The following is a 23810-nucleotide window of genomic DNA, read 5'->3' as shown; positions in this document are numbered from 1 at the left end:
GCTCAAATGATTTATGGTGTTTAATCTGTATGACGGGGCTCGTGGTGACTTTTTAACTGCTTTCAGAAAACATCCATCCCTTTGAAAACAATCACACTTTATCCAAAATCAAATTTAGCTTACTTTACACAGATTACCTTCAGATCCAGAAATAACTATCTTTTACATCACTGTTCAAACAAATGTGTTATCTCTGTGAGCTAACAATGAAATAGCACTTGGAGCCACGCTTCTAGATGGACCAACTCTCAAACTTTGTAATTTTGTTGTACATTTGTAAAATGACAAATAAAGCTTGGAAGATTGGCATCAGGTTCATACAAACGTGATAAGCTGATAGGTAAACATGGTAATAAAATATAGCTATGACTGTGCTAAGCTAGCTGCTCCCATCTAATTATAGTCTTTGCACTATGGACTAAACGCAGTTTGGAACCATCAATATTGATTTTCTCATTTAACTCAAAATTTAAGCAGGTCACCTTTGAAGTACAGACATTTACTTCGGGGCGGGGCGGCAGTGGCTCAGCGCTAGAGCAGATGTCTTGAAGACAGATCGCCCAGCCATCGGTGGTTCGAGCCCCGCTCCCGCCAGGACATCCTTCAGAATGTGAGCTGACGGTGGGATGTGTAAGCTCACCTCCCAGCCACTGCCGAGGCGCCCTTGAGCAAGTTGCCGTCCCCCCAAAATGCTGCTCGTTTGGGGCGTGATCCCCCATGCGCGACCCGTTACTCTCTGCCTCCCCCTACTGTTCTTTGTGTGTGATGTTACTAATTGTATGCCTACAGGCCCCTAGTGTGTTGTGTTCAAGGGCCTGTATTCAACCATGTGTGTATGCATCACTAACCCATATATAACTGCATGCAAGTGTAGTGTCTAGAGTGTAAAAAGATCATTTCCCCATTTGAGGGACAATAAAGAGGACTTTCTTTCTTTCTTAGGTGGTCTAAATTGAACTAGCCAAGTAATCTAAATGAATGTGACCTCCCCTAACGGCAATGTCCAGAAATGTTCCCATTGTATTTTAATTTGGTGACAGATATTGTTCTATAAGCAGTCAAAGAGGCTGCGGCCGACTCTTGTAGACAATAAGTGAAGGGTATTCAATGACAGACTTTACTGATATCGATGATGTCGTCTCTGTACTGCTGTTCAAGACTTAAGAACATCACATTAAGCCAACTGGCAGTAAAACCACCCAAATGTTTCCAAGACTGCAGGGGGAGGGTTTCTGAAACATCTCAGAGCAATAAACGAAGCATCACGATGCAGATTACAAAGGGCAATAGCTGCTCAAGACCTCCTAGTCGCTGATAAACCACCTTGACTTACGGCGAAAGAATCACAGCCCTGGCATCGAGATGCAAATAAACTCACCATCCCGTCACCCGGCATTATCCAGCCTATTTATCTGTGAGAAGTCTCCCGGCTGCAAACGTTAAAAGTTTCCAAACAAAATGAAATGAAGTCAAGCTGTGCTTTTCAATAAATGTAAAAAAAAAAAAAGGAAATAATGTAAGCCGAGGGAAATAGATGGTGTTTGGGTGCGAGTGTGTTTGCGAAGGCATTGCAAATGATTCCTCTGTCTGATTTATCCATTTTTCTGGAGCACCAAGCAACGCGTATTCCAGTTAGGGTCCCCCAGGAGGCCTGGAAATGCCATTATGCAAACATTTAATTGAAAAGTCATCCACAGTAGAGGCAATTTGGACTCCGTCTATTAAGTCATACAGGGAGGTAAAGTCCACAAGGTCTGAATTATTTGTCGATGTTTTGTTTCATGGTAGTTGGGTTAGCTTATCATCAGCAAAGCTAGAGGGAGGGTTTGGAAACTTTTATTATCACAATGCTGTGATGTTATCAAAGATGACATTTGGACTAGAACAAAAGACTGACTGAGGTCGATGGAACAAAGACCCAAATAAAAAGATCAAAAGCATACACATATTTAGTTGTAAGTATTCTAAAATAATATGTATTGAAGCTCAAGTGTCCTCTCATGTGGCACAAACATTACAAAGAGGGTTGTACTGTCTGTATAAAATCACTGACATCCACCACAAGTGAAACTAAGTGAATGACTGTCTTTGTTTCGGCGACAAAACCTCCTGTTGCTCGCAGATATATGGTCGACAGACGTGTGTCCGCAACGTGCTTTAAACCACAAGCCGGCTCAGCTGTTGGTTCATACATGCCACCTAAACCATTATATATAGCACATCGAACTGTCATTGGCATAACAACATCTGGGTTGGCACATGGGAATCTGCTCCGACTCCCGACCATCTGTCCGCCACATATCACCGCTCGATGGACGCCGTGGAGGTAGTAAAAGTAGCCCAGCACAGGAAAGAAACCCTGATCCACATTGAAAATTAAGGATATACAGATACTCTGATCTCTACAAGTATTTGTCCTTCAGCAAGAGGCTCAACAAACTATGCACAGATCTATCTTGGCATGTTGTGTAATGATGGTACAGAGGATTTAGAATTTAATACGCCCTTAAATAACAGGTGTAAATTCCAGCTGACTCAGCCCCCCTAGACAAACTCGTTGATCTAACTCAACATGCGTCCTGTCTGATGCAGATCCAGCAGCAGCACTTGAAGAGTAAATACATGCTGCAAACATAGTCAGGGTAACAGAATCGCTTCGTTGTAAATCAAGTCAGCTCCTCCTGAGGTGGCTAACGTCGTCCGCGACTGTCCTGACACATCGGGCCACACTCGGATATCAACAAGTTTGTTAGCTATGACAGTTGCGAGAAACGGCTGGCCTCGTGAGTTTGGATATGTCCATTTGATAGCATTTCTTCTGCGGCGACGCAGAATCTTTTCAAACATCTCCAGCGCCAGATTCTAGGACAATACCGCCGAGGCCCATAAATGCAGCGGTTTGGGCAACAAAAGGAGGTCAAAGAACAAGGTAACGCCTGTGGTCACGAGAAGAAATGCGTCTGTGGCAAGCAACTGGCAGCTGAGGTGGGAACGTTGACAGCTTTGAGGGGTCTGAAACTGAAACCCTTGTCAGTCAATCCCAGTGTTGGCGTGAGGAGGAATGGTGGGAAGTGCTTCTCCTTTCTAAAAGGACGTTTTTTCTTCTATGCAACTCCTGTCACTAGGATGGAAGGGATTTTTCTGCTTATTTTAAACACCAATTATTTGACTTATTGTGCAATAAATAGACCGCAATGGCTTTTGCTGGTCGTTTCAGAGTGTCGACATACTCATTTGTTAAGACAAGAATGTAAATACATATTTTAGCTAACCAAAAGAAACTGCAGAGTTTTCCCAACCATTCTAAGAACATTTTAGCCGAAAACCAAAAAAACGAAAAACTTCTTTGCTTTTATTGCTTCTAACCTTTGACTAATTGGATTGGCAGCAAGAAAGATGTAACTTTTTATGCTCTTGTGCCAAATGCTTAAATATTAATAAAAGTACAACGTGTCTATCTATTGCTTGCTGCCATTTCATTTACTTCTTTATTTATGTATTCATTGTTAGCGGTCCAATGCAGTGGTCCTAAAATGAACAAAGCTTGATTTATTACAGTTATGTCTGGAATAATATATCATCAAATAAAAGCCGTTTCCATGACAGCCCTACTTGTGTTTCTAACATTCTGAGTCACAGTGTCTAGGGAATAGAGGGAACACAGTGTCATTTGGGTAGATTTCATCTGGCTCTTCTAGTAATTGCCTCATTTACCATGTAACACAAGACAAACTAGTTTAAGGTCTTCTGACCTGACCCAAACTGATCAGGCGGTCTCAATGTACTCCGTCAAACAGGGGCTAATTTCCTCACCATTAATCACAGCAGGCTTTGCACTGAAAGATGGGAACAGCCTTCCTGATCATGGAGATTAATGTGACTGAGCTGTGGACTCGGCCAACTCCAACTAAGACCTACTGTCTGTATTTGATGTCAGTTTAGATGGTAAATTGTATAACCAGGATTTCCAAACTTGACATCTGCCACTAATTGCTGAAATTATATGTCGTTGACTTAAAAACACCATTTGTCATGTCACGAACAAACAAAATAAGAATATTTTCCTTGGTCTCCAACATGCTTGTTAATTTGCCCGAGGTAATCAAAACAACTGAATTATATAAAGAAAACCATTTTTCTCCACCTTGTTGGAGAGCCAATAAAAACTTGTGTCGGAGCCAAATTGGGCCCACAAACCCTTGTTTGGGTAATCTTAGTCCTTACATAAAACACACATTCAACAGTGAAAAAATCTGTCCATTAAGAACCACCGGCCAAAATTGTGCAGTGGCCACGATGGCAGATAGTGACCTGGCTGCGTTTGCCCTCGATGGGATTGAATGGCCGCATTCCTGATCCTGTCTTCAGCGCCAACACACTCGAGTTACCAGCTGCTCTCGTACCTCAACTGCAACCTACTCCCCTGCAAAGGAGTACACCAAATCTCAATTTCGCTATTAAATCCACCCCTCACATACAGATACACACACTCCCAACACTTGATACAGCAAGCTGCAAATATGGCAGATCGGGGCGGACACAAATAACTCCCAAGTTTCAAGTGATTCCAGCAGACACCCAAACGCCATTTGTTCACTCTCAGCAGCATCGCCAGATGACAGGATTCGAGACGGACTGCATCATGATGTCTGCGACACCTCTTTAAGGGTTGGGTCCTCAAGAACTTCAATCTCAAATTCAAATTTAGCCCCACTCGCCTTACAGCCTGACCGGGTGTTATTAAAACTGTATGAAAAAGTTGAAACAGAAATATTTGTCGCATCAAATTTACAATCAGGGAACTTCTTGGAATAAACCAAAAGCATTTAGCAAACAATGAAACTGACCAGAGTGAAGGTCGGGGATTACGTCAGTATGATTCATCTCCTGTGGACCGTGAATCTCCATGGATTGACGGACATGCTAACATTGCTATCCTAGTAGCCACACTACGGGTATGGATACAAAGCGTCATTTAAGGTAACTGAAACCAAGATACTCAGAGACGGGAGCATTCTGCCACTGGTACTAACCGGCTCTCGCAAAGGCCCTCCATCAATGACTCAACAAATATGCTGCTACATGAGGATGACAAGCCCCCCCCCCCATCATCAAACACGTCCGCACACAATGGGACCTCTGGGATGCTGACAATGTTGGCCTTTCATTACATGAACATGGGTGCTTCATAAGCCCTCCTGACACACACTCCCTCTGGACTCCCGCCTGTTGCCATGACACTAAAAATGCAAATCACGTCCTGTCCAACAAAAGGGCGATCGCCTTAATGGGCGCAATGAACTCTGACAAAAGATGGGAGACGCAGTGCTTACGGTGGACATGCTGCAGGCAAAGGAAATAAAAGTTGGGATGCGGAAAAAAAAGCCAAAAGATCACGGCACAAGAAAACCGTTTACTTGCAGTTTTGCTGTTTAATTTCAAGCTCTATTAACTACAAGACCCAAACTGGACTTCTAAAATCACAAAGGGTTTCCTGTTCGGCCCACCAATTTTATTTCCCAGAAAAGTTATTCGTTTTCATGTTCCCGGAGTGCGTCGGTGTGCAGGCGGGCCGCATGTTTTGCTTGACAACTCCTTTACTCCCCGTCTTCAATAACTCTCACCACACATCCTCTCTGAAGCAGCACATGCTGGAGTTCTTGGTCCGGATCCAACTCAACAAGCACGAACAGGAGATGCAGAACACAATGCGGAAAGAAAGCAGTCCCTTGTGCATCTTTATGATGCATTTTATTCAAGAGACTGTTCATCATGGGTTATATTTGATTTACCATACATGCATTTTCCAGCATTTTATGGGGCATCACTTTCCATGGGTGGAGTACCTTTGATTTGTGGTTTTGCAAACCTAGGCAGAGTATCATCGCTTAGCTACCTTCCATCAAGACGGCAGCTAAACACCAGGTTGTGCCAGAGACACAATACTCTCCTCAAGGCTTTGGCACCCGCTCATTTTTGGCAGAGGTTTAGTTTTGGACATTAACTTGCCAAGAAATGTGGGTGGGCAGCCGGTAGTAACCTGAGCTCCGTCTGATAAACGCCAAGTTCGAACTCCTTCCTGTCCCTCGGGGTCTACTTTTAACCTTACAGCGTGGTGCCCGACCTTACGACCGTCTAAACTTCAAAATTAAGTAATTTATGAAAATGTGACACTAGACTGTCTTGTAATAAAGATCTACACTTTGGAAAAGGGATTTAAAAAGGTATGTGAATCATCAGGAACATGCAATCAAAAAAAGCCATGTCCAGTGAAACTTTGAACAAACTTTTTTAAAAATGCTCCAAATGCACGGGATGAGGAGGAGGATGAACGTTTCACTGCAGCGTTCACTTTGTCTCTAGCTGGCTCAGACAGGCTTCAGACATTTCATTAAGATGGACAGCCTATATTCCCACCATCGATTCGGAGTGATGAAATGCCGTCTGCTTATGTTAGATTTTCTTTCTTGGCTAAAGCTTGAAAGATAAGTGGAAGGGTGAGCTATAGAGCATCCCTTATCCTGCTTCCTCGGTTGAGTCATTATCCGTTAAAGACTCTTCTGCACATTCAACTCTTTCAGGTGCAGAAAATTTATTGCTGGAAGGGAGCTGGTGCTTGGAAAGAAGTTATTCTATTGAGAGAACTTTTATAGTTTATGACCAAAATTATCTTCCCGTCTTTCACTATAAAAGCACCAAGTCTGTCAGCCCAATCAGACGACGGGTGAGGCGCTTGACTGTAACCGTAAGTTAACTCATCAATAAGCAGATACACAATATCTGGACCGAAAACACAAAATATTATGCAGGGGGTAATGTGCTGGACTTTTTCTTGGCAGGAGGCTAACTTTCTGAAGTCATAGAAATGAGACGGTGGGAAATCAGAAGGCTGAAGGAAATCAGTGCTCCAGGCCAAGAAATCGTCTAGTTGATAAATCCTCTATAAAAGCACAACTTTGTTTTTGAATGGATTAAAACAAACGACTTGAGAAGATTTAGACAAGGTGAGCTAAGCTTCAAGCTAAATCAAGGTAAGTTCTAGCTTTATCTTTAATATACAGACACAAGCATGCAAATAAACCCATTTCCTAAAGGTCTTTGCGTTTTTCCACCAATTGAATAAGAGACCAGGATACTGGACTGTCTACAATCCTTCCTGGCAGACAGTAGCCTGCAGAACGAGGTCGTGTTTTGAGTAGAGGTATTCAGACGTGACAGCGGCCACTTTCTCTCCAGCCGCCTTTGGTATACAAGTGTTAAATCCAAGCACAACACCAAGCCAGGTCAAGAGTCAGAGCGGGGTTTGTCCCGTCTTGGCGCGCCAGTGTTTACAGTCAGAACCTGGTGATATCGCTGGCGTTGATCTCGTGTCACGATGACGAGAGGCTGACACTTTACACCGACTGGACGGTACTGATCCGACCTTGTTTACAATGTGCTAAAAACTCCCGGAGGAAAAAATTTAAAACCCAGTCTGGAAATATTATTTGCATAACAGCATGCTAAAGAAGAACATAGAAAAAGGGCCTACATTCTCTTGTATTGGCGACCTACTCTGACCTACATTTGTTACATGTACAGTGAAGCGGCAAACAAGTATTTACCTCTTCTTTCTTAGGTCTATCTTTTTAAACTACAGGTAAAAAAAAAAGAAAAAAAAAAGAGCCAAACTACTGTCAAAGTTTTGTAAACTGCCGGGAGATTCCTGGCAGAGGTTCACAGTTCAGATAAGAAACAGCTTTCCATAATTAAAATGTAATAATCACATTATTAGGAACGAATATTTTCAGATCACAACTTGGATGACGGAGTATTTGGCTCCGGGTGGAAGAAAAAATAGGTCTGCTAAAAGAGGCTAAGCACACAGCTACCGCCCACGCCTTGTTGGCTGATTGCCAAGCCCTCCCCCTCCTGAAAATACCAATATCTCCATGTGTGAATCTCACCAATAAAGGTAAGCAAAGCACGACTTGATTAGAATAATTAGCTGAAAAAGAAAGCTGACCTGAATTTTATAAGGTGTACAAACAGACGCAATCGAAAGAACGGATATTTATGAAGCGTAGATAAGGAGCGTTTGAATCGCGAAGCCTCTCGCGTTCAATTAGATGAAGGGGTTTTATCCGTCTGCCAAAGTGATTTTTAAGAGACTAAATGAATGAATAAATTCATATTCAAAGTTATTTTATTTGCAGGAAGGTAATACTTCTGCCAAGAATAAATCGATTTTCACTCCCAAGAAGTCGGAAAACCGGGAGGTGAGCAATCCGCACACCTTTTCATGGAATCGCTTTTTTTTTTTTAAACACCTGCAAGAATATTTCCCCATCTTCAAAAGAAAAAATCTGCACATCAGATGCGTGAAATAGAAAGTGAGAAATTCAATCATCTTCTTCGGCGCGAGCTCAGTGCTAAAAGTGAGGTTTGTCACAGTGGGATGAAAATGCCGACATTGTCAAGAGAGAAAACTGATCTCAGTTCAGCACCAGCAATTCTTCGTTGTGGATTTTTAAGGAGGAACAGGTGCTCTTCTTCCTCCGGATGTCTACTAGACCAAGTGCAACGGACAGATTAAAGCTAAATTCAACAAAGGTTTGTGGGAGATTTATTTGGAGGAGGTGCTAGATGATAAGATAAACAGTCACTTTACACGTGTTCGACTCAATCATCCAATGCATTTGGGGTTTGAGCAGAAAGGGGCGATCAGCTGCTGCCAGAGTGTTGATCCTAGCAGGTGTTACCGGATGGCCTCGTTAGCCGGAGTGTATCCGAGGTCTTCATTGCACGACGCAAGTGACCACAAACGGAAGTGAGTAAGTTGTGCAAATACATGGCTGCAGAAATACTAATCCAGACATGTTGCATCCAACAGATTGTCTCATTGATCTCCCCCATTACCATCATTATTCCTCCCTGCTGGTCTGTATTGTGGAGAATGTCCACAAAGCTGACCTCTGCTTTTCCAACTCATAATCAAGATGTTGTAGCTGTTAGAGAGAAAAATGCATGCAATCCACTTCCCAGGAAGATACTTGTCATGAGTTCCCCATACTCTAGTGCTACACTTCAGTACATCAAACACTTGAAGAAGCTGCCTGGTTGCAAAAGTTACCATAGGCCATAGCCTCAGGATGCTGAAGGCACTGGGGTTTCAGACTGTGGCTTCAAAAAACAAAAGAAGTATTGATTACACCACGCCGGGTTCCTTCTCCTTGAAGGTTGCTAATAGTTCCCACATTGTAAACATTTCACCACAAGCCTTCATTCAAGGAAATGTTTCCCAGAAAAAGGGACAAGCATTGGCACCGATCAATCCCTCAGCGTGTTTGGGTATTTGACGGTGCTCGTAACTTTAGAGGATGAGGGAAGGGAGGGGGAGATCGCCGGACTTTCGAGGAGGATGAAATCCATGTCCCTGCAGCGTTGTGGCACAGCACACGAACCGGTTCCAGAAGATTTACAAAAAATATCTCGTATGCCAAGGTTCGTACCGCAAACACAAAAGAAAATATGCTCAAAGAAGGCAAACGTTTCATTTTGGTTTGGGGCAAAAAAACTAAAGAGCACTTCATCTTTGACGGAACCAATGACACTTATGTGTCTTGGCATTTCTAGATGGAGACAGACACACTGGCATCTCCAAGCAGTTTGCTTATTTAAAGTCCACTTGGAGAAGCTAGATGTCGTGTGCGCCGGCCGGAACCATTCAAGACGCACAGGGAGCACGAGTCAGTTTATTCAACGCAGTCTGGTGTTTATGGAAATTACCTGGTGTCCAAAGTTGACCAAGGTTATTTCCAGGACTTAAAGCCAGCTGGAGACTAATGTCCTACCTCCCTCTGCCACTTTACCAACACTCCATGAAATGTAAAGGTTGGATTGTCGGACATACGTCTCATTCCCCAGACATTTTCAGAACAGTGATTGATATTTCAAGCCTCCGCAGTCTCTTTAAAACAAGCAAAGGAATCGTAATAACTATGTCATTATCGTATTGATGCCATAACTTTAAAAAAGGATCCAACAGCTGTTGACTCAGTGTAGAAGAATCTTCTTTATGTCTATGACAAAGGATTTACTGCGAATAGTATCGTGAAGATTTCTTTCACCACCATCTCTCTGCATCACAACAGGTGGGCAGAAATCTCATGTTTCCCCCACCCGGTTTCTATTTTGGTCTCAAGTGTTGTTCTGCTGCCTGCCCCACAAGTCCGTCCCTCTCTGAGGTCAAAGACCTCACCCACGTCCAACGGGTAAACAAGAGCGACCGTTTCCAAACTTCCCCATCTTTGTCGTTAGAATAAGGTATCCGTAGAACCTCCAGGGAGCCTTGAAGACATGGAGAAGTGGCAATAGACAGATGAGCTTGGGGAGTCAAACGTAGCTCAGCCATGAGCCTGACTTGCAGAGTCTGCCTGTCTGCCTACTCTCTTGCATGTCCCGTCAAGTCTTGTCAACGCCGAGCGTCTGACGTGACAGAACGATGCTGTAAACAAGCATGCGCTGACCCAAGGTCAGCACAACCTGGAGCTCAGCCATCAGTGTCACTCATCATTCCGTGTCCTAAATTCCCAACAGTAACTCTTTGGATGTGTCTATAGCAGATTAAAGTATACTTGATATTTAGAGCTTCTTGTAGGACTAGTCATGATAGAACGACAAGTCCTTGATGCTCATCGATGGGTACAACTCTGACCTCTCCTTGACTAGGTGACTTCATTTGTGAGCCTGGTTCGGAATCCAAGAAACACTACATTTTCATATTAAAACTTTTCATGGACTAGCACTTTCTTTAGCATCTAAATCTAAAATAGCTGCCAAAACTCACAAGCCACTTGAACAAACATCAGTATTAATCGTTCCGTGCAATTTCAGGTTGGTGAAGAGAAACACCTAGACGGTATCCTGTAGCCGGCAGAGCTGAGCCTCCAAGGATATGGAGATTAGGGTTTTGGCTCCGAGCGTCAAAAACAAGAAAATGTCTATGACATAAAGTCATTTGAAAAATCCTACTTGAAAACATAACATGATCCTGCAGGATTATAGCAGAAACCAGGTTCACCGGTGCAAAAGTTAAGGTGGTGCAGACGTCTAATCGAGGCTGTCAGGCTTTTGCCAAAGCAACCTCGATATGTACCAATGCACAGCTGCAGGAGAGGCCGTCAAAATTTCCTCAGTGAGCACAGCAGTGACTGTTTAAGCATAAAAAAAGGTAGGATAGAACTTCTACATGGGACAAACCGGTCACTAAATTCACTTTAAACTCGAGTATGATGGAGGCCACAATGCATCTGAGCAGAAAGGTGTGTTTAACATTGCAAATAGTTGATGAGTCATGATTGGTTTTCAAAGATGTGTTCACTTTGACAGACACTACAATAAACAGCAAAGCAAATGGAGGAACCGCACAAGCATCATCCACAAGACGGCAACCACATCTTATTGACACCCCCCAAGCGTAAACACGAAAGCAAAGCCAGTCCTTTTATTCTGTCTCTGTCATCTGGTTTGTGTTTCGCTTGAGCTCTCTTGGCTAAACGGCAACAGCCGGATCGGGTCGGGCCTGGCAGCAGAGCTCCAGCACTCTCACCTTCTCTAATCCCTCAGCACAGCCGGCCTGGACTCGCCGCAGACGTGCACCTGTCGGCAGGATTCTTCCTTGTCGTGTCCACGTGGCGTAGACCTGCCGTAGACCTGCATAGGCTTCTTAAGTCACTTTAAAAAAAATTAAATAATGAACGCAAACCTACGATTTACCAGGTTACAAAAATTGCGGCTTTTATTTCTCAACATCATTCATAGTCCTTGAACTCAAATTCAGTCACATTCCCAAGGTCTAATAATTGTAGTGTCCAACACACGCCTGGAGTTTAAGGCCACTTTTTGCAGCTGGTCTTCATCCAAGTATGAGCGGCTGGCCTAAGTCAGCTGAGATCTAACCCATGCATCACCTAATTGTGAGGAAAAGGTGTTAAACCTTCCATCTTGGCAGCCCCACAGATTGATTGGACACGTTCCATGCTAATACACTCTTTAATGATCGCTGGAGTTTACTCTGTTCTTTGGGGAGATGTAGTATTCTTGTTTAAACACTCACCGATACAAGAATAAATAGACTAAAATTCAAATGGGATACCGGAGTTAACCGCACACCGATAAAATAATATTTGCTCGATGAAATCTTGAGTGTCTGACAAACCAGATCAGGAAATTAGATGATGGTAATGGGCTCGAAGGGTTCAGGTTTAACAGAAAGATGAGGTTAAGTTAATTACAATTTAACAACAACTACAAACGGCGATTTGAAGCCCCCGAGTTTGAGCTGGTGAAGCTCGGTGAACAGAAGCAGAACATTTCCAAGCTTGCCAATAGAAAATAGAAAATCTGTAAACCGCAGCTGGAGACCACATAACCATCAGCCATTCCTTTAGGGTAGCTTCTGGCTCTCTATTATTTCTAAGTGTCATTTCTTTCCTGAACAGAGCCTCTGTTGTTTTCGCCGATATACGTTGTGTGCCGCATTCGCTTAATGAAGCATGCCGACTTCCTCGCTCCCCGGCGTGCCGCCACGGCCTCTTGGAAGACCGGAGTGTGAGGAGGAAGGAAAGAGGCTATAAAAGGACACTAAAAAACAGGCCGGAGACACACAACACAGGATGGCCCCACCCCTGCTTGGCTTGTTTACCGCCGGCTTCCGCCAATGTGGAACCCTGAAGCACAAGGTGTGCGAAAATATGGTACGAATTTTAACCTGGACTCGCTAAGTGTGAGGAGAAGCCTGTTACTCATTTGGTTATAATTGTGCAATTAAGTAATGGCTTTCAAGAGGTTATTTACCCCCATGTGCTGCAGGGTTTTACACCCAACTGTAATCCGTCACCCCCTTGTTGAATTCCTTTTCGATGTCTCTTGGCTAGAGGTGTGCTTTGCGAATTGATCGGCGTCTTACACTGGTTGCATAAGCTTGAAAAAACTTCCCATAATGCACTGAGATAAGTGGCGAGACACTGTCTCGCCTGTGCGTCCGCAGAGAGGATGGTTTCAATGAGCCGACAGGAGTGCTAGTGGCGGGGGCCACATGAGAGGTAATGATGGAAACCATTCTGTACACATTGCAAATCAAAGAAAAGCCAAAGTGGTTTTCCACACACTTTCAAGACACACACACACACACACACAAACACACACACGTCTCATGTGAATGTCTTAAAGTCAAAATGTGTGTAGAAACTGGAAAAAAATAGTGTGTTTTCTCACAGCAAATGGATTATGGAAAGAGGCTGACGTTTGCCGAAGGTAGACGAAAAAGACGACACTCAAAAGTTTTATGCATAGAAAGGTTTGACTGGTTGACTGCTTGATGTGGCTGAGGCGGCAGGCATGCATACAGTTCCCTTTTACACCGACAAACAAGGATGGATTCATACGTGGGAGGAACAGCAACGCAAGTAGAGTCCCCATGATTTATTTGAAAGCTGCGAACACGCTTTAATGATTGCTATAATGGTAGAGTTCAGGGTCAGATCAGCTCAGATCATAAAGCAGCAAGTCTGTCAAGTATTCTCTTAACCGTTTTCTACTTGGGAGGGTAAAACTGTGAAGGCGCCACCGTGGTGTAAAATTGAACGCAAGCACAAACGTACAAAAATATCAATAATAATGAATCCAGAAAATACAGCTATTTCAACGTATAGGAAGGTAGTCCTGAATAATATTTTAATATAAACTTTGTCAATGCCAGGCAAAATTCCAAAAACGTAAAGTTCGCCCCATCCCTTTCCAGTTTAAGCACCGTCCAGTTCTGATAGTTGCCAATCTCTACAAGCTAGTATTATTCAGGATGAATTTTGTGATTAAAAGTCTAATGTGGACTTTCATGATGCTAACCAGCTAGCTAACACAGTAGCTGCATCAAAACAATGAGTTGAAAGTTGCAAAAAGAGACAATTTGCACCCGAGGGTCAGTGGTTACGACTGGCGTGGATCCAGACGTTCGACCTTCTGACGTCTACGTTTCTGTTCGCTCCTGCTTTTAAATCCTTGTTCCTTCATATTTAAATCACGGCGAGGGGAAAGCACACAAACAAAACCGGCTTTGAAGGCGAGAGCAAATATTGACTCCTCCAGGACGGCTTCCCTGCAGCCCCCGGGGCGGAGGGGACGCCGATCTCCCCTGCTCCCCGTCCCCCTTCCTCCCCCACAACTGCTGTGGTCGCGGGGGTTTATTTACACCAGCGCCGGTTGGAAATGTCAGCATGAGGCAGGAACAAGTCGGAGATGCACACGAGCTGAAGGCGGTGTGTACACACACACACACACTCCTGTTTCATCTTCATCTTACGCTTCTCGGGAGCCTGACAGGACCTGCTTTCTTTGTGAGAAGTAGGAGGCGTTCCAATAGTCTCTCCGACCCGAGCGGCGAGACCCAACTGACATATTCGATATATAAAGACATCAGTATTAGCTAAGCATGACCCGCTTCTGTCTAGAGTTTCAGGTGTTTCGAACGGATGTGGCAAGCGGAGGCAAGGTTCCAGCTGGCGAGGCTACGTCGTGTCACGGGAGAGTCACCGCCAATCATTGAATGTCAGGCCGGTGAAAAAAACACTCAAAAATCCTCAGGATGAAACCTTTTCAAGCCTTCAACACTTTGTCAAAGCCGATAGAACAGCGAGGCTTTTACCAGAATCAAAGCATGCTGGGAAGGCATGGCGAACTCTCAAAGGGGGCAGCTGTTTTCATGAACCATTTAATGTGGCCTCTGAAGACATTTATATAATTTATCATTCTGAGGAGTCACAGAAAAGCCTTTAGAAGAGAGTTTGCTAAAAACCGTGTTTGTTTCTTTGAGGCCTGCTTCAGGCGGGACCAGGAACTCCTCACGGGGAACCATATCAGCGGTGCACACGCGGGCTGGACCGCTCGCAGCTCCACAGGGAGGGCGGGGTTTGCCACCAGTTTATTTTGGTCAACAAATCTAGCCAATAGAAGAGCTAGCATCTCCCGTGCTCCTCTTTTTGAAAGTGCGGCGACCAAGATGGAAGGGGAGGACGCTTTGCAGCGACTGGTTCTGGCAGCTGGAGCGCAGGCAGGAGCGATGTGAACGATTATTAGACTCCACATGGGAAACTCTTAAGCACACGACAATTAAAACCCGGGCGGGTGGGAAGGGCCTTGAACGTGACCCAATTTTGACATCAAGCGCTGCCTTGATTGTTATGGTGACTTCTGCGTAACCCGTTTTACGAGCAGGTTGCCTCATTTTTAGACTTTCCGTTCAGGTCGCGGTAATGTGGAAAGAAAACTCAATGCTAAAGGTTTTCTGCACATAAACCCTTTTTTCCCAGACGACGTTTATTTATATCTTTATAGGCTAAATTAAAGATTTGTCAGGTGCAATGATTGCAAAGATAATTACGTCTGCAAAATGCTGAACTCTTAAGAACTCTTATTTTATATGGTAGCTATTTTGTTTTGTAAAAAATCCAAAAATTTCCTCACAACCACGTCACACGATCAACTTCCATGCAGGATTTATTACTTCTGTTTGCATTTGTCTTGCAGATTTTGGGAAACTCAAAAGAGAGCATGCAAGGTGGTTGACATGCTAATTTAGCATTGTATGGAGTCGTAAAACAAGAGGGGGTGGGGCAAAAGTCGGCACTATGTCGTAACACAATCTGCCAAATATTATCAGTGAACCTGGATTTCACATTTTTCAAATATTTCCTTAGCCAAACTGGATATATTAAGGGATGGACCAGTTTGTAACTCGCCGTCTGCAGCGCCGGTGGTCTCCTTCACAAGAACCGCTGCTTTTAGTTGGATGCTAGCTTTGGAATCAAAGCAAGAAAAAAAAAAAAAAAACACCCATAGAAATAAAAAATAAAACAAAAGAATTTAATTCATTTCTCAGATGCATCGGAATGAAATTTGTCGTTTGCGGAACAGAAATAATACATCTCGAATTGACCGATTGAACACCAGAGCCGCCCAGGCGTTAGCGGTCTTGGTGCAAATGAGGTAAATCGTTTCTCCACTTCCTCTTGTGTTGACTTTGGAGAGCGAACGCTAATCTGAGAACTGGCGGGAGGGCAGCCGTCTACCTGGAGCGGAGTTGAAAGAGAGAAATGAAGCACAAATCCATTTTTCTTCCCTTTTAATACGTCAAACTTCGTCTCTTTGCACTCAATCATTGTCGCCTCTTGCCCTCTCGCCCCTTTGTGCGCTCGTCTTACAAGCCAGCGTGCGACCGCAGATAAACCGACAAACCCCTGGATCACCAACCTCCATCCACCTCGTTCTACGCAATGATTGAACGCGCAAACATCGTGCGGTTCCCTCCAGAGTCGCTGCATTCGGTAAAACTGCTTGTGCAAACATCATGCAGCTCTGACGTCCATCAGAAATGTTAAGATTGATGAAACAGGCAGCAAATTTCTTCCTTTGCTCGCAGTGTTTTACGTCCGTTCAAGTCGGTATCAGTTCGTTTAATTAGACTTTAACTCAACGGCAGCAGACTTGATTTGCAATGAGCTTGACAAAAAAATTATTGCTGTGTCACACATAGGCAAAAATCTAATACTGGGCATCACTTATCTTTACTATTCACTCCATATCTACTTTTTTCTCTGCTGCAACTGGATCCAGGTTAGCAAGATGTAGATTTATGAGTGTGACATTCCCAAGAAAGACTGCCTCACCTCTTCAGGGACTCTGTGCAGCTCATTTAGACTAAAGAAACACGGAGTTATGCCGTGATTTACCCCGTTGAAACCTACACCGTGTGACTACCGAGGCCGGACATTCGCAGTAACACAGAGCCGCCGCCTGCTGACCTCCGCTTTAAAAAGCCGCTGCGAGTTCAAAGGTCAGATCCCTGAAACAAAACACAGGCAGGCAGTATTGCAAGATAACGACTATAGACCTGCTAGGTTATTTACTTCAAGTTTTCTACATCATCAATCAATGCTGTCACCCCGGAAACCAAAAATGCCACATGCAGGTGTTAAAAGGCCTCTGACACTAAACGGCGGCAGCCGAGAGCGAGGACGTCGGGAAGGTGACTTGTTTTGAAGGCCAAGAGCGGCGTAATTGATCCCTGCTCATCTTTATCCATTTAGCCCCGAGAAAGAGATAATCCTCACCTGAACCGCTTCGACTCAGTCACGCCGAAGCCGAGGTATCCGTGGAGAAAGACAGCTCGCAGGCAGTTATCTTTTTTCAGAAGCTTACAGCTGCGATAACCTTGGCTACTCCAGATGGAGTCATAATCATCTGGCAGCGTCTTTACACAACGACCCTCGTCGATTTCCCCATAGACTCTCGCTAAGAAATGCAGGATTCCTGAGGTTTTCCCCGCTGTAGCTTCAAACCACGTGTGTAAATACTGCCATGCATTTGCATCATGCACACAAAGGCTGACCACAGGAAAAACTCGGGGGTGTACGCTAAACGCTGCACGATTTTAGTTTGTCCATCCAGCACAGAAAAAAGGTCCATAAACCGATAGTGTGGATCAATAGAAACATACTCGGTTGCTGTGATGTGTTCCAACACTCTCTGTCAGGTTCACGCTTACACCGTCTGACATTTATTGGCTGCTTGAAGCTAACTGAACTGAGTTTACTTCGTTAGCTCAGCGCGAAATTCATTAACCGGGATCCATGCAGACAATCAATGAGACGATGAAAACAAACAAACTTTCCATAGTTGCTCGAAACTTTCCCAAAGTGCGGAAACTGGAGCAAATCTCACGGATCAAAAAACGCCCTGAATATTAAATTAATGCATTTCTACTGGGAAGCAGGAAACTTTAAAAGCAGAATTATTATTGTCGGTGCATCGTTTGGATGCTGCGCTCCGATGATCATTTCACTTTTATGTTTAAAAAGAAAACAAACATGCATTTATATTAAAAATGCATGAAGTATTCTGATTCTGACAGCCTCGTAACATTTCCGCTCGGCGAGGCCCGGATCATTAAAACAGACGCAGCGTGCGTGAACGCATACAAACAGCTCATCAGCCTCACGGTAAACAGCGTGAATCCAGATAACTGGCACCAATACACACCCTCAACATCAAGTCATTAGTCAGATTGTTGTGACTTGACTTTTGAATAAACGTCGGATGCATCCGTTCAGCTTCTTCCTCTTTAACGACGCGGTTAGATCCTTTATATAATTTACTGTTCTACATGCGGGATGCCTGGGCTAAAACAACTGCAAACGTGCGGACATCAATGGCTACGGCTAGCTAGCTAGCTAACTCCACCTGGAGCTGACCTGTTATCCAAGAACCAAGGCCTGATCTCTTTCCCTTGGTATCATTAACTAGGAGTTCATCCCTTTCCGCCCATCCCCGACAATACCAATTTGTGCACAAATGCTAAATGCTAATTTATTTGCATATCAGGCACTCAGAAGCTCAGTCCACATCCTTGCGCCACATACCTCCAATTAGCACCTGGGCTCAGTCCGAATTAGCCGGGGCCTATCTGGCATCGGCGTTGTTTGTCAAGCCGTCTAGCCTGCTAGCGCCGTATCAAATGACCACTCTATTAAATTAAAGTGCACACGTTTGTCTTAGCTGTAGCTTACACAGCTGTTTCTACGCTCTTCATCAGATACAAGAGGAGGGGCCCCTGGAAGCCAAACTGTCTGCGCAGCGATCGGGCCGGCCTGGCGCTCCGCGCATTAATCCATCTTTGACCGACCCGTGTGCTGAAATGGCAAATGGCCACTCCACCCGGCGCGGCGGTGTTTATTTGAACCGTGTCGTTTAATTACATGTTCTGGATTAATTGCACGCTAAAGGGGAAAGAAAGAAAATACTCGTCGCTAAATAGCCCTTAATTACAAAACCATATTCTGCAGCTCCTAATTTAGTGTTAATTAAATTACACAAAACCAAATATCATCAAGGACCTTTGTGTAGATCCAGTTACAGAGACTGGAGTCTGACAGTGGGACTAGTTTGTGATGCGGATGCATCTGTTGGTCCAAGACAGTCTCAGATCTGACTCGTATTTTAACGGCTTCCAGGAGGCAGATCCGTGCGCCAATAATCAGATCCATCGTACGATTAAATCAGTTTGTTTTCCGTCAATGCATCAACAAGTGAATTAATTTGTGACTTTTACAGCAAAAGATGCTCAACACAAACAAAACAGACTCAACGTGCGTCCTATCCAGAATCCAAGACGCCTCTTCGGGGCATGTGTGAATGGTGGTCGCTCTGGATTACCCCTAGTTTGCATGTCAGACTCCCGCTGGGAAAATTACAGCTTCCTGTCGAGGCAGGTCGCAATGCTTGTTTTGTTTTTGCACAGAAGCCTGTTTTATTTGTGGTGCCTGTTCTTATTAGGCAGATGGAGAACAGAAGCAGCGGCATCTGTGCCCCCCCCCCTCCCCCTTATCCTCCATGCCTGCTGGGGCTGGGAGTCCTGGGGCACGAAGCCTCAGGCGGCGGGGAGGGAAAGGAAGGAACGCCACAGGAGGTCCTGGTTTTGGATGCCGTAGTTTCCATGATGCAAGTGAATGCATCATCTCAGTTCTCTTTAAAATCATAGTTTAATTTAGAAACGCAGCAGCTTCTTCATTGACTTCACCTCCTTTATTTGACCCTCTGGCGCCACCTGTGGCTCCTTGGGGTAATGCTGCCTCCCCAAATTTAAAAAAATAAGATTTACAGCACCACAAGAGGTTAAAGGTCACTGATTAATAATCGTCATTGTGGCTGCAGGAGAAAACAAGCAATAAGCTGTTCCTTCAGGGTGTCCCGTTGGAGACCACCCTCCTCTATTAAAGCCTCTGAGCGTCGGGGGGTCACGGATGAGTGCGGGGGGGTGGTGGTTTGAAGGCATCACAAAGGACACTTCAGTGGGAAGATGACTAAAACGTTCTCGACCGTGTCAGAGGGCAACCGGCGAATGAGGCGCCGAGGTTGTGAGCGGCCTTTTGTGGAGGATCTGCCGCCCCAGCTCCGAGAGAGGAGCGATGCATCCTGGGAGAAGAGGCAACAAAGAGAATGAGGAGCGCGCTAGGAAGGAGTGGGTGATGCATCACCTCCTCGTTTCCTCAGTTAAAAAATAAATTCACCTCCATGCAGGAAGGAGAAACCGTTTCTCACGCAAGTGTTTTCTATCGATCCATTGATCAGACGCCACAAGGGGTGTAAAACCAAACGGGAATCCTCGAGAAACTTCACGTCGGATAAAAACGCAGATAGTGATGGAAATCCCTACATTTTATTCCCGATTGTAACCATGTCAGCAGCAGGAGATGCTCCGAGCTTCCTGTTTCGTTGTACGCAATTAAAAAAATGAAAAGAGAAAAAAAGCAGCGATGGTCGAGGATCACGACCAGGAAACGTTGAAGGACACGTGAGGCGAGCCATCGGTGCCTCCATCCTCCCAGCCTGAGGTGCTTCGGTCTGAATGCTGCCGTGACATCACTCATACATCAGCCCCCGCCTCCCCCACACCCACTAACACCCCCCCCCCCCATCAACAGTGGGTTAATGCATAGCCAGAAGAGATAAAGCAAGCCATCCATTCAAAGCCAGTTGTGGTCGCAAGCGCTTTCAGCTAGCGTGCCTCATCATCTCTCATAAAACCTGCTGTGTCAAACGCATAAAGCCACCATCTGGGCTTTTTTTTATTCCCAGCGTCGAGTCTTTTAGAATAAACCTCCTCGTGCGGCAACCGAAGAAGATGAGGGGCCAACGCTCCGGTCCTGATGACATCACCGAGCGGATCATCTTTTCACCCAAAAGCACGAGCTGGATGCGTGGGTGCGTGCTTCGCCACGCTCCTGATTTCCATGTGATCGACTATTAATCAAAATCAGAATGGCTTCTCCACCACCCTCCGACGAGGAAACTCGTCTCTCCTCTTCCTCCTCCGACTCCAGCCTGATCTGACTCACCTAACCAAAAGCAGCTGGCCATGCCGGCTACCTGGAAGCCTGCTCAGCTTTACCTAGCACCCAGTAATTACATGGCCATTAGGGCGCCTCCCCAAACCCAAACCACACAGAGGGTTAAATTCAAGCGCTGTCAGTGATTAATTACCAGTTACCCGCTGAGTTGAGGATATCTGAGGGGATTGGCACAGCTGTAATTGTATCAGGCCACTGGGATTACGCTCTTTGCGAGGCAGGAAGGTGGTGGTGATGGTGGTGGTGGTGGGCCGGGGGGGTGCGACCCACGTTGGGCATTGAAAAGGACTGATTGCGTTCTGCAGGCTGAGAGTTCTGACGCGATGCTGCTCGAGAGGTTCATTCAAAGTCCTGCGCGTCGCAATTTGTGTGTTGCTTCTGCAGAGGCTGCCAGGGCTTTTGAAAGAGGGAAAAGGGGAGGGGCAGGGGGGTAGTGGGGTGGAGTGGGGCAACAGTGCCTGCTGATTGCACATTTTATTACAGTCCCGTTAAACAACAGGCCCGACTAGGAATGCAGATCCCATGGGAGGAGAAGGCACAAGAATGAGAAGTGTCTGCCAATGCTGAAACAATTACGGTGAGACCTGCTTCATCGGCGTGGCCTCAAACTTTAGCCTCAAACGTAGCATTTCCTGTCTGATCCGAGACCATTAGCGCCAAACGCATGGTGGAAAAACTGCTTCAGATAAAAGAGTCGCAGGCGAATAAAGCTCCCATAAGAACAAAGAGTAGCATTTTAGAACGTTGGCATCAAGACATGACGAGCAGCTCGAAGATAATTCCCTTCCACGCAAAACTTTCATCCTGCTTTGAGTCAAAATGAACGCATAGCTATGCTAGCAGTTAAATAAAGATCTCAACATGCTAACGTGCAATCATAATGAAAATTGTGGCACTCTGACAATAAGCAAGCCTAACGTTCGCCATATTCCCTATTGTAGCTTAGCTTGTTAGCATCATAGGATTTTGCAGGGACTTGATGCAATGCATTGATCACCAACCTGAATTTTTACCATGTTCAACATCATATATTAGCATGTTAGCATGCAAAAATTTGCAAGGTAATTGATGAATTGAATTGTTTAGCATGTTTGCATTGGTCCCCGTCATAGATTAGCATGTGTGCATGCAAAAATGTACCAACTAATGGACGCATTGCTGATCCAAACGGTGTTAGCATTAGCAGGTAGCTATAATCCAAAAATATTGAAAATGGCTTCAGGCTAAATGACGGTGTTTGAGTGAAAAACAGCTGCAAAATAAAAAATAAAAAAAATCTCCTCTGCGTTAGCCAACAGCTACATCCGCATGAATAAAACACTTCATGTTCACAACAGACTGACATGGATTATAAAAAGAAATGAAAGATTGAGACGCGGCGAAAGAAACATCCTGAAGCTACGGGTCGTCGCTCAGTCTTTGCAACCACTCCATCATGTGTGACAGGAATGGAGTGAGGGCCGTGAAAAGAACATTACAGCCCTTCCTTCAAAGAGAAACGATGCGTCGGAGCCAGCGGCCGACTCTGAGACAGAAGAGGATAAATATTGAGCGAAACCAGTCGGCATTCGTAATGCACCCAGATATCTGGCCTGAAAACAACCCGTCCAGAACCAGAAGAAAGCTCTGAGTCACACTGACACCTCATTATCGTTTTAATATTAAAAAACCAGACTGATCCTTCAAAGTGAGCCGAGGAGTTTCTGCGTGTAACGCAAGCCTGGTTTCGAGTCGGGCTCGATGCCGCGAGTCACTGGAGATAGAACTTGGACCAGTTTGGTTCTGCCCGTCACACAGAAGTGATTACAACTGGTATTAAACCAGAACCTCGGACTCGGTACTAGACGTCCCACAGAGAGGGCGGGTCATCTGCAATTGATGAACCAATCAGACTGATGCATTTCCAACCCGAGATTCTGTTTGGGGAAACGAGGATATCAGAACATTCTCCATCTTTTCCCCACAATCCCCTCCTGGAAACAGCGACCGCATGGCGACTTGGAACTTTTGTTCACACCTCCTGGATTCCACTCCCGACCAAACGGCGTGATCCGACGTGCCTGGAAGGATCAATGCATTGATTCTTTTATTAGCATGGAGGTTCTGCTTCGGTACCGGCGACTTTCGCTCAACTTGGATTCAATTTTTTAGGTAATGAAGCACAAAAAGCTTCAAGGAAAAGTCTTGATTGTAAATTTAAGGTGGAATGTTAAAGGAAATAAACAGAATTCTTCAGTTATGTCCAATTAATTCAACCAAACCGTTTTAAATCTGAATTCTTCCCACAAACAGGTATGAACGGTGTCAACAGTGATGCACCGGCCTCCAATCCATCCCAGAATGATCCGTGGATCCGATCCGGCGCTGGTGGAACGAACGCTTCCATCTACCGGTGGGGGGCGGGAACGTCTCCGCGCGTCACCGGTCAAACGGCCTCTCGGCACCTCTATGTATAGACCGGCGTTAAATACCTTTCTTTCAGTTAACGGCCGGTCAGCTGTCTGCATCCTTCACGTCAGGACCCCCCCCCCCACACACACACACACACACACACACACATCATCATCATCATCATCATCCATTCACGCGTCATCGGGTTGAATGAACAAAGTGAGAACCTGTTTGTGAGCTTTTCATTCATCTTTTTTTACACCAATAAATAAACACATTCCCAGACTGCATCACATGGAGGAAGAGGAGGTGGAGTGGGGGTGGGGGGGTTACCTGGGGGGCAGTTGCATTCAGGTGATGTTTGCCTGGCAGTCCGGATTTTGACGAAATTCTCATAGGAGCGCTGAAAATAAATACAAACATTGTCCGTCAGCGCGTCTGGGGGGGGGTTTTAGATCCAAAGAAAAGCTGCAAACT

At 45.0% G+C, this 23810-nt stretch overlaps 1 protein-coding gene across 1 annotated transcript in view; it reads right to left on the bottom strand.

The window, feature by feature from the left end:
* LOC137590407 (collagen alpha-1(XXV) chain) overlaps positions 1-23810 on the bottom strand; it is a 103921-nt gene that overhangs the window by 79290 nt on the left and 821 nt on the right. Inside the window, exon 2 of the mRNA XM_068308011.1 lies at positions 23667-23736. Within this exon, the coding sequence (XP_068164112.1) occupies positions 23667-23736 (70 nt within the window). The remainder of the gene's footprint in view (positions 1-23666; positions 23737-23810) is intronic.

This window comes from Antennarius striatus, chromosome 23 (genome assembly GCF_040054535.1).
Source record: "Antennarius striatus isolate MH-2024 chromosome 23, ASM4005453v1, whole genome shotgun sequence".
In the NCBI taxonomy this organism is placed as follows: Eukaryota; Metazoa; Chordata; class Actinopteri; order Lophiiformes; family Antennariidae; genus Antennarius; species Antennarius striatus.
Note: the sequence above shows the minus strand (reverse complement) of the source record. Positions and strands in the feature narration are given on the sequence as shown.